This window comes from Chlorocebus sabaeus, chromosome 21, assembly GCF_047675955.1.
Source record: "Chlorocebus sabaeus isolate Y175 chromosome 21, mChlSab1.0.hap1, whole genome shotgun sequence".
In the NCBI taxonomy this organism is placed as follows: Eukaryota; Metazoa; Chordata; class Mammalia; order Primates; family Cercopithecidae; genus Chlorocebus; species Chlorocebus sabaeus.
In genome coordinates, this window is record NC_132924.1 from 125,071,319 (window position 1) to 125,081,825 (window position 10,507).

Genomic DNA, 10,507 nt, shown 5'->3' on the forward strand with positions numbered 1-10,507 from the left:
CCTGGTGCAGAGGTGCATATACCTCCATTGCTGGACAAGGCCTGACTTTTGCCTGCTGGTAGGGCCTCCTCAGTTCTAACCAGCCTTCCGTGACCTCATTCTCTACCCTGGTTCCATTTTCCACTTTGTGACTTCATCAGTTAAAGATCCCATTTCAGTCACCAAGGTTGAGAGGCCCTAAGAGCCCAGTTCCTTTACAGAATCAACCCTGGGGTGGCTTTAGGACTGGGCTCTTTGGAGCTCATCCTTGGACCCACGGTGGAGCGCCGGTCCATGCTGACGTCTTCAGATACTGATCAATGGGCATTTGGCTCCTTGCTTCCACTGACCTCCTGAGTACTTTCAACGATCGGCGTCAGGGGTGCCCCTGCTGCTCTTTCTAGAGCATCTCTGCAACTCACGGTGGCCTCTCTTCTGTCTGCGGGCCATGGACAGCACAGTCTCTTCAGCCCTGGAGCTGCCCCAGAGGCTGGCACTGCACCCAAGGGAGAGCCCGAGGAGTCCAGAAGAGGAGGACCCCCACCTGCTGAGCAGCTTGGCTGCAGTCCAGACCCTGGCCAATGTCATCCGGCCTTGCTACGGCCCCCATGGCCGGCAGAAGTTCCTGGTGACCATGAAAGGAGAAACAGTGTGCACGGGGTGTGCCGCTGCCATCCTCAGGGCCCTGGAGCTGGAGCACCCAGCAGCATGGCTCCTCCAGGAAGCAGCCCAAACCCAGGCAGAGAATAGTGGGGACGGCACAGCCTTCGTGGTTCTGCTGACAGAAGCCTTGCTGGAACAGGCAGAGCAGCTGCTGAAGGCCGGCCTGCCTCGCCTGCAACTCCGGGAGGCCTACGCCACAGCCACGGCAGAGGTCCTGGCCACACTGCCCTCCCTGGCCATCCAATCTCTGGGGCCTTTGGAAGATCCGTCCTGGGCTCTCCATTCTGTGATGAATACCCACACCCTGTCCTCCACGGACCACTTGACCAAGCTGGTGGCCCATGCCTGCTGGGCTATCAAGGAGCTAGACGGCAGCTTCAGGCCTGAGCGTGTTGGGGTGTGCGCACTGCACGGGGGGACACTGGAGGATTCCTGCCTCCTCCCGGGGTTGGCCATGTCTGGGAAGCTCTGTGGGCAAATGGCCGCAGTGTTAAATGGTGCCAGGGTGGCTCTCTTTGCTTGCCCCTTTGGTCCTGCCCATCCAAATGCACCAGCAACGGCCCGGCTTTCTAGTCCTGCTGATCTAGCTCAGTTTAGTAAGGGAAGCGACCAATTACTGGAAAAGCAAGTAGGCCAGCTGGCAGCCGCGGGAATTAATGTGGCAGTGGTGTTGGGGGAGGTCGACGAGGAGACCCTCATGCTGGCAGACAGGTATGGCATCGTGGTGATCCAAGCTAGGTCTCGGATGGAGATCATTTACCTGAGTGAGGTGTTGGACACACCTCTGCTGCCTCGTCTGCTCCCTCCCCAGAGGCCAGGCAGGTGCCAGAGGGTTTACAGGCAGGAGCTGGGAGATGGTTTGGTTGTGGTATTTGAATGGGAATGTACAGGCACACCTGCCCTCACCGTGGTCCTCAGGGGAGCCACCACCCAGGGGCTGCGGAGTGCAGAGCAGGCCATCTACCACGGCATTGATGCCTATTTCCAGCTATGTCAAGATCCCAGACTGATTCCAGGAGCTGGGGCCACAGAAATGGCTTTGGCAAAAATGCTCTCTGATAAAGGAAGCAGATTGGAAGGGCCCAGTGGGCTTGCATTCCTGGCATTTGCCCGGGCCCTGAAGTATCTTCCTAAAACCTTGGCAGAGAATGCAGGCTTAGCTGTCTCAGACGTGGTGGCGGAAATGAGTGGAGTGCACCAAGGTGGGAACCTCGTAATGGGTGTGGGAGCTGAAGGGATAATAAATGTGGCCCAGGAAGGGGTGTGGGACACCCTAATAGTCAAAGCCCAAGGATTTCGAGCAGTGGCTGAGGTGGTGCTGCAGCTCGTGACTGTAGATAAAATTGTAATGGCCAAGAAAAGTCCCACACATCAGCAGATCTGGAATCCTGACTCTAAGAAGACAAAGAAACGCCCACCTCCTGTGGAAAACAAAAAAATCCTTGGAATGAATAAGTAGTGATACCCTCAATAAAACAGGGATTGCCAAGAAGGGAACAATCACCCCAAAAGTGAATGTTTGCCTTTATTCCGTGTTTGGTACTTGATTCAGTTTCTTTGAATTAAAAACATGAAGGAACATAAAAGTTCTTTTCATGCACTTAGTTCCTTTCCAGTTCTCGACTTTTTTTTTTTTTTTTTTTTTTTGGAGAGACAGAGTCTTGCTCTGTTGCCCAGGCTAGTGTGCAGTGGCACGATCTTGGCTCACTGCAACCTCTGCCTCCCAGGTTCAAGCGATTCGCCTGCCTCAGCCTCCCGAATAGCTGGGACTACAGGTGCACACCACCACGCCCAGCTACTTTTTGTATTTTTAGTAGAGACAGGGTTTCACCATATTGATCAGACTGGTCTCGAACTCCTAACCTCATGATCCTCCCACCTTGGCCTCCCAAAGTGCTGGGATTACAGGCGAGAGCCACCGTGCCTGGCCAGTTCTTGACCTTTTCATTTTCTGTTTCTACCAGATTGTGTTCCTTTCCTATGATAAGAGCAGGATTCAATTCTATTAAGATTTTTAAACTGAGTACCTATGTGGGCTTTGGATATGCAAAACACAGTGCAGCAATCTCTTCCTATTTGAGCATTCCCTGCGTGATATTCTGATATATATGGACTTATGTCTAGAAGTCACTTTGGGAGTCTGAAAACATCAGTTGCAGCTTACAAGAGTGGCCAGTCATTCCCATTGTGGTTATTTGAAAAAAAAGAAGGGACTATCATCTTAAAGCACAAAGAGAGAGAGAGAGAGAGAGAGAGGAGGCAAGAAAAGGAGCTGCTGTGGTGGCAGGCAGAAATTTAACTTAAAAAAAAAAAATTCCTTGCCTGGCACAGTGGATCATGCCTATAATCCCTGCACTTTGGGAGGTTGAGACAGGAAGATCGCTTGAGTCCAGGAGTTCAAGACCAGCCTGGACAACCTAGTGAGACCCTGTCTCTACAAAAATAAAAATAAAAAAAATTAGCCAGGTGTGGTGATGGATACCTGTAGTCCCAGCTACTCAGGAGGCTGAGGTGGAAGGATCATTTAAGCCCAGGAGATGGAGGTTGCAGTGAGCTGTGATTGTGCCACTGCACTCCAGCCTAAGCGACAGAGCAAGACCCTGTCTCAACAAAACAAAACAAAACAAAACAAAAGCCAGCAAACATCCTTGGCATAGATAACAGAAGATAAGAACACATACCTTAGGACTATGCTAATGTGGTTGTGTAGGTAAGGAGAAAGCTGAGGGTAGGGGGAAGGGCTAGGATTGGACAACCTTGGGCATTAAAGAAGGGGTTTGAGCAGAGCTGAGTGGGTTCAGCACCTAATACCCAAAGCCTTTTCCACTTTTTTAACCATCCAAATTACTCTAGGAAAAGATTAGAACCTATGGGACAGAATCTAGGAAATGAGAAGGTGCAATCTCTTAGAATCATAAAAATAAAAAAGTTTTAGGCATATGCAGAGAGAATGAGACTCAAGAAACCATTGTCTTATAGCATGCATATTAGCTGCAACACAGTAAAACAAAATTTTATTTATTTATTTATTTTGAGACAGAGTCTTGCTCTGTCACCCAGGCACAGTGACTGGTGTGGCCCAGGCACCAGTGCAGCAGTGCAGTCTCAGCTCACTGCAACCTCTGCCTCCCGGGCTCAAATGATTCTCCTGCCTCAGCCTCCTGAGTAGCTGGGACTACAGGTGTCCACCACCATACCTGGCTAATTTTTGTATTTTTAGTAGAGATGGGGTTTTGCCATGTTGGCCAGGCTGGTCTCAAACTCTGGACCTCAGGTGATCCACCTGCCTCAGCCTCCCCAAATGCTGGGATTACAGGTGTGTCCCACCCCAAGTTGCTGTATCTTGATTTTGTCTAGAATCTAAGTATCCTCTTTAATGTCATCTTTGAGTGTCCTTTTTTTTGTCTTTTTCTTTCTTTCTTTTTTTTTTTTTTGAGACGAAGTCTCACTCAGTCGCCCAGGCTGGAGAGCAGTGGCATGATCTCGGCTCACTGCAACCTCCACCCCCCGGGTTCAAGCGATTCTCCTGCTCAGCCTCCCAGTAGCTGGGATTACAGGTGCCTGCAACTAAGCCAGACTAATTTTTTTGATTTTTTTTTTTTTTTTTTTTTAAATGGCATCTCACTCTGTCACCCAGGCTGGAGTGCAATGGTGTGATCTTGACTCACTGCAACCTCCACCTCCCAGGTTCAAGTGATTCTTCCGTCTCAGCCTCCTGAATAGCTGAGACTACAGGCATGCACCACCATGCCCGGCTAATTTTTGTATTTTTGGTAGAGACACGGTCTCACTGTATCGGCCAGGCTGGTCTCGAACTCCTGACCTCGTGATCCACCCGCCTCGGCCTCCCAAAGTGCTGGGATTACAGGCATGAGCCACTGTGCCCAGCCAATTGTTTTGAATTTTTTGTACAGACAGGGTTTCACCATGTTGGCCAGGCTGGTCTTGAACCCCTGACCTCAAATGATTCGCCTACATCAACCTCCCAAAGTGCTAGGATTACAGGCATGAGCCACTGACCCCAGCATAAGTGTCCTCTTTAGTTGTCGAAACATATGACTCAATCATCAAGTTGTGTTTTTTTCTCCTACTGACTATGGAGAAGTTAACCAGAATTTGACCTCAATTTGGCCAGATCCAGATTCTTCTTCTGAGGTTACAGGATCAGGGTCTCCTAGCATACTAGGTCTCAGTCCTCAAAGGCTTTGGCTTTGGGGTTGGCTACAAATTTCTCTTCCAAGATGAGCTGCTTGCTTCAATTCTAGAAGCAGCTGAATTTCAGAAATGACAATTCCTGGAGGACATTTTCTTTTTTCTTTTTTCTTTTTTTTTTTGAGACGGAGTTTTGCTCTTGTTGTCTAGGCTGTAGTGCAATGGCATGATCTCGGCTCACTGCAACCTCCGCCTCCCAGGTTCAAGTGATTCTCCTGCCTCAGCCTCCCGAGTAGCTGGGATTACAGGCACCCGCCACCACACCCGGCTAATTTTGTATTTTTAGTAGAGACAGGTTTCTCCATGTTGGTCAGGCTGGTCTCAAACTCCCGACCTCAGGTGATCCGCCTGCCTCGGTCTCCCAAAGTGCTGGGATTACAGGCATCAGCTACCGCACCCGGCCATTACTGGAGTACATTTTCTACAAGAACTTGTAGCTGGTGGACTCATCCCAGACCCCTTCCAGCTTTGTGACACTGCTTTACTGTGCTCCATATTGATCCAGCAAGCAGAGAACAAAAGCCACAATCCGGAGAAAACAGGGGAGGAAAATGAGAACTGAGTCCTGGGAAATGAGGGAGATGAGAGGCTGACTTGGACAGTGGAGGCTGGGACTGAGCCTTGGGAACTTCTCATCCATTTGAGCTATATGTAGGCCAGTCATGGCCTCTAATCCCAATAGTTTGGAAGGTCAAGGCAAGCAGATCGCTTGAGGTTAGGAGTTTGAGACCAGCCTGGACAGCACACTGATACTCCTTTTCTACAGAAAAATAAATTACCCAGGTGTGGTGGCATGCACCTGCAGTCCCACTTATTCGGAAGGCTGAGGCAAGAGAATCTCTTGAACCCAGGAGGCGGAGGTTGCAGTGAGCCGAGATGGTGCCACTGTACTCCAGCCTGGGCTACAAAGCAAGACTCCATCTCAAAATAATAATAATAAATTAAAATAAAAATTAACTGGGCATGGTGGTGCACACCCATAGTCCCAGCTACTTGGGGGGCTGAGGTGGAAGGATTTCTTGAGCCCAGGAGGTCAAGGCTGCAGTGAGCAGTGATTGTGCTGCTGCGCTCCAGCCTGGGTGACAGACTGAGAAGACCCTTTCTCAAGAAAACAAAACAAAACAAAAAAGACTTCCGTCTACGAAAATACTGCAGTTCTTTTTTTTTTTTTTTTTTTTTTGAGACGGAGTCTTGCTCTGTCGCCCAGGCTGGAGTGCAGTGGCCGGGTCTCAGCTCACTGCAAGCTCCGCCTCCTGGGTTCACGCCATTCTCCTGCCTCAGCCTCCCGAGTAGCTGGGACCACAGGCGCCTGCCACCCCGCCCGGCTAGTTTTTTGTATTTTTTAGTAGAGACGGGGTTTCACCGTGTTAGCCAGGATGGTCTCGATCTCCTGACCTCGTGATCTGCCCGTCTCAGCCTCCCAAAGTGCTGGGATTACAGGCTTGAGCCACCATGCCCGGCTGCAGTTCTGATGAAGAGAAAAAATGATCAATTCCAAACTGTGAAAAGAACTGTGAAGAGAAGGCTGAAAACAAAACAACGGAAAAGAGTTGTCACAGTTTGCCAGTGCTTTCTCTACATGGACCAGCCTCTTCTCATGTGTATTATTTCTCCAGAATCTTTTTTTTTTTTTTTTTTTTTTTTTTTTTTTGAGATGCAGTCTTGCTCTGTCACCCAGGCTGGAGTGTAGTGGTGTGATCCCGGCTCACTGCAACCTTAGCCTCCTAAGTTTAAGTGATTCTCCTGCCTCAGCCCCCCAAGAAGCTGGAATTACAGGCACCTGCTGCCACACCCGGCTAATTTTTGTATTTTTAGTAGAGACGGGCTTTCAACATGTTAGCCAGGCTGGTCTCAAACTACTGGCTTCATGCAATCCACCCACTTTAGCCTCCCAAAGTGCTGGGATTACAGGCGTGAGCCACCGCACCTGGCCTCAACAGTCTTTCCTGGGCTCCGAGAGCTCTTCATGACAGGAGCTCTGCCTTCTAGGCCTACAAACCTGAGGGTCATGTAGTGCAGAGGCCAAGACATAGAGAAAGCTAAGATTCAAAAGAGGAGCAAACCCAGAAAACTCCAAAACAGGGCATCCGAATGGGAGGGAAGGAGAATATCAAGGCTTGAGGTCCCAACTGTTTTATCTGTAAATAAGCAAAACGAGTTTGAAAAAGTCTTGCTTGTGCTGTGTTTGCTGGACACTCACCGCACACGTCTGCATCCCTAAACCGCTCCCATTTCTGCTCGAGCCTTGCTGGAATAGCGACCAACTATTGATGATGCTGCAGCAAGGATGTGAGGGAGGCGACACTTCAGTGTTACAACTGATGGGCTGGCTTCCCACATGATTTGCTGCAAATTTCCCCTTGTACTGAGTTGAAAGGGTGCCACTGCCGAAAGGGAAAGCTGTCCCTGTTGCACTAAAATGCCAAAACACCAGTAGACAGGTATGACAGATATTCCAAAAGTAGCTGAGTCACCTTTTCCCCTGAAACATCAAGCATTCCCACCCCCACCCCCCGCCGCAGGCTAAAGATCCTCTTTCCTAACTAGGGAGGAAGAGGAAGAAGGTTAGGGTAAGAATGAGGGAGATGGTGGTAGAATCTCAGAGAGGGATTCTACTCACCTCCCAGTGGGTTCCAAGGAGTGAGATAGGGGAAAGGACAATAGAATCCCCAGCAAAGTTTGGGCATCTTGAGGAGATTCTCTGCTTTCAATCTGGAACCCTGGGGCCCCGAGGAGTTCCCTGTGCCAACAGGACAGCAGAGCTGTAGAGCAGGCATGGCTGAGGCCTCCGGCGGAGATGGGCCCCAGGTAGTTGATGGGCTATTCAGGGGTGCTAAGCAGCCTCAGAGAGCAGCCAGGGTCCCCCATGAAGCAGCAATGGGTGTTAGATATTTGCAGACATAGCCCCCCAACCTCAGGGCATTTCAAGGTTATGAGAAGAGGTAGGATTGTAAACTTTAGCCGAAGCTTGAGAAAGACAGAACATGACCTCAGACCACAGGACACCAAGATGCTGCATCAGCCTGTGGACTGGAGGCTGATGGGGTGGGTGAATGAGAAAAGGAGGTGAAGGAGGAGATCAAGAATGGACTTGGTTGAGGTTTGGCCTGATCAGGAAAAGTCGTAAAGGGCCGAAGTTTACCTGGAATTGACTAGATTAAGTATTTTACCATCAGGCAGAAAGGGGGCTAGAAATAGAAATACTGAGATGATTTAGTTATAAAAGCATAGTACGAATACTTCCCACATATTGGAGTGTAGGACTTAAGAATTTAAACTCTCAGCCAAGCGCAGTGGCTCACACCTGTAATCCCAGCACTTTGTTTTTTTTGGTTTTTTTTTGTTTTTTTTTTTTGAGATGGAGTCTCGCTCTGTTGCCCGCGCTGGAGTGCAGTGGCCGGGTCTCAGCTCACTGCAAGCTCCGCCTCCTGGGTTCACGCCATTCTCCTGCCTCAGCCTCCCGAGTAGCTGGGACCACAGGCGCCTGCCACCCCGCCCGGCTAGTTTTTTGTATTTTTTAGTAGAGACGGGGTTTCACCGTGTTAGCCAGGATAGTCTCAATCTTCTGACCTCGTGATCCGCCCATCTCGGCCTCCTAAAGTGCAGGGATTACAGGCTTCAGCCACCGCGCCCAGCAATCCCAGCACTTTGGGAGGCCGAGGCAGGTGGATCACCTGAGGTCAGGAGTTTGAGACCAGCCTGGACAACATGGTGAAACCCTGTCTCTAATAAAAATACAAAAATTGTACAGGCGTTTTGGTGGGTGCCTGTAATCCCAGCTACTTGGGAGGCTAAAGCAGGAGAATCGCTTGAGCCTGGGAGGCAGAGGTTGCAGTGAGCCAAGACCCTGCCACTGTACTCCAGCCTGGGCAACAGGGTGAGACTCCGTATCAAAAAAGAATTTAAACTCTCTACAAATGTGAATTTTCTTTTTCTTTTTCTTTTCTTTCTTTTTTTTTTTTTTTTTGAGACAGAGTCGCTCTTTCCCCCAGGCTGGAGTGCAGTGGCACAATCTTGGCTCACTGCAACCTCCACTTCCCGGGTTCAAGTGATTGTCCTGTCTCAGCCTCCCAAGTAGCTGAGATTACAGGCACCCACCACCACGCCCGGCTAATTTTTGTATTTTTAGTAGAGATGGGGTTTCACCATGTTGGCCAGGCTGGTCTTGAACTCCTGACCTCAAGTGATCTGCCTGCCTCTGCCTCCCAAAGTGCTGGGATTACAGGTGTGAGCCACCACACCTGACCAAATGTGAATATTGAATAAGGACTTCAGACACTGTCCTCTGGGTATTCCAACAGGGTTTGACACTAGTAATTGCAGCGCCACATAAGAGAGATGAGACGCTGATTAGCGAAACAATGGTAATCTTTTGCAATGCAGCACATGCTTGAGAAGCAATTTTATACAGTAGACAGGGTGGAAAAAATGGCTCTTTGGAAGTTTTCTTCTAACTCACAGAATGCATCAGCAAGGAAAGGTGGATCCTGGCAAGTTCAGGGGACATATGCCTCTCTATAGTGAAAAATATTTTCTTTCTTTCTTTTTTTTTTTTGAGATGGAGTCTCTTTCTGTCACCCAGGCTGGAGTGCAGTGGGGCAATCTCGGCTCACTGCAAGCTCCGTCTCCTGAGTTCACGCCATTCTCCTGCCTCAGCTTCCCGAGTAACTGGGATTACAGGCCTCCACCACCACGCCCGGCTAACGTTTTGTATTTTTAGTAGAGACAGGGTTTCACCGTGTTCTCGATCTCCTGACCTTGTGATCCGCCCACCTCAGCCTCCCAAAATGCTGGGATTACAGACGTGAGCCACTGCACCCGACTGAAAAATATTTTCATATCCAGATCAACATGCATTTCTTAAAACATCTTAACACATGTCCTCTGCCTCCTGTGTCCACAGGCTCCAGAACCCTAGCATTCCAGAGTCCCCCCCACTTACTGTGGCTACTCCCCTCTTGGCAGGCACCCCAAGTTCTGGACTAGTATTTCCCCTACAGAAGAGAACAAGATCTATCAGTCAATCTCAGACTTCCCTATGCAGATGCAAAATATAGGTTTCATATCTCATTCCTAGTCAGTCATTTTGATTGCAAACCTCCTTCTATTTCAATATTACTGTAGGTTTTTGTTGTTGTTTTGTTTTGTTTGGTTTTTTTGAGACAGAGTCTTCCTCTGTCACCTAGGCTGGAGTAGAGTGGCATGATCTCGGCTCACTGCAGCCTTGACCTCCTGGGTTCAAGTGATTCTCCTGCCTCAGCCTCCCAAGTAGCTGGGATTACAGGTACATGCCACCACACCCAGCTAATTTTTTTTTTTTTTAATTATTTGCAGAGACAGGGTTTTATCATGTTGGCGAGGCTCGTCTCAAACTCCTGACCTCAGATGATCCATCTGACCTGCTGGGATTACAGGCATAAGTCACGCACCATGCTATTGTAGTTTTATTTACAAGAGGCATAACAATCCATGAACCAAGATTAAAATATTGTTTCAGGTGAAAATAGTTTCCAAAACTACTTGTGATATTTTCTACATTAGATTTTGAGAAGAATCTATATTTGTCTTAATTCCCTTAATTACTAAAACTAAATAGAAAACATTTCAAAATATACCCATATGTTAAAAGTCTTTTTTTTTTTTTTTTTTTGAG

At 48.8% G+C, this 10,507-nt stretch overlaps 1 protein-coding gene across 1 annotated transcript; it reads left to right on the plus strand.

Annotated features, from left to right (window-relative positions):
* CCT8L2 (chaperonin containing TCP1 subunit 8 like 2) lies at nucleotides 1–2,242 on the plus strand. Its single transcript, XM_007983559.3, has one exon. The coding sequence runs from the start codon at nucleotides 428–430 to the stop codon at nucleotides 2,099–2,101; it is 1,674 nt and encodes a 557-aa protein (XP_007981750.3). The 5' UTR covers nucleotides 1–427; the 3' UTR covers nucleotides 2,102–2,242.
* The last annotated feature ends 8,265 nt before the right edge of the window (nucleotides 2,243–10,507 follow it).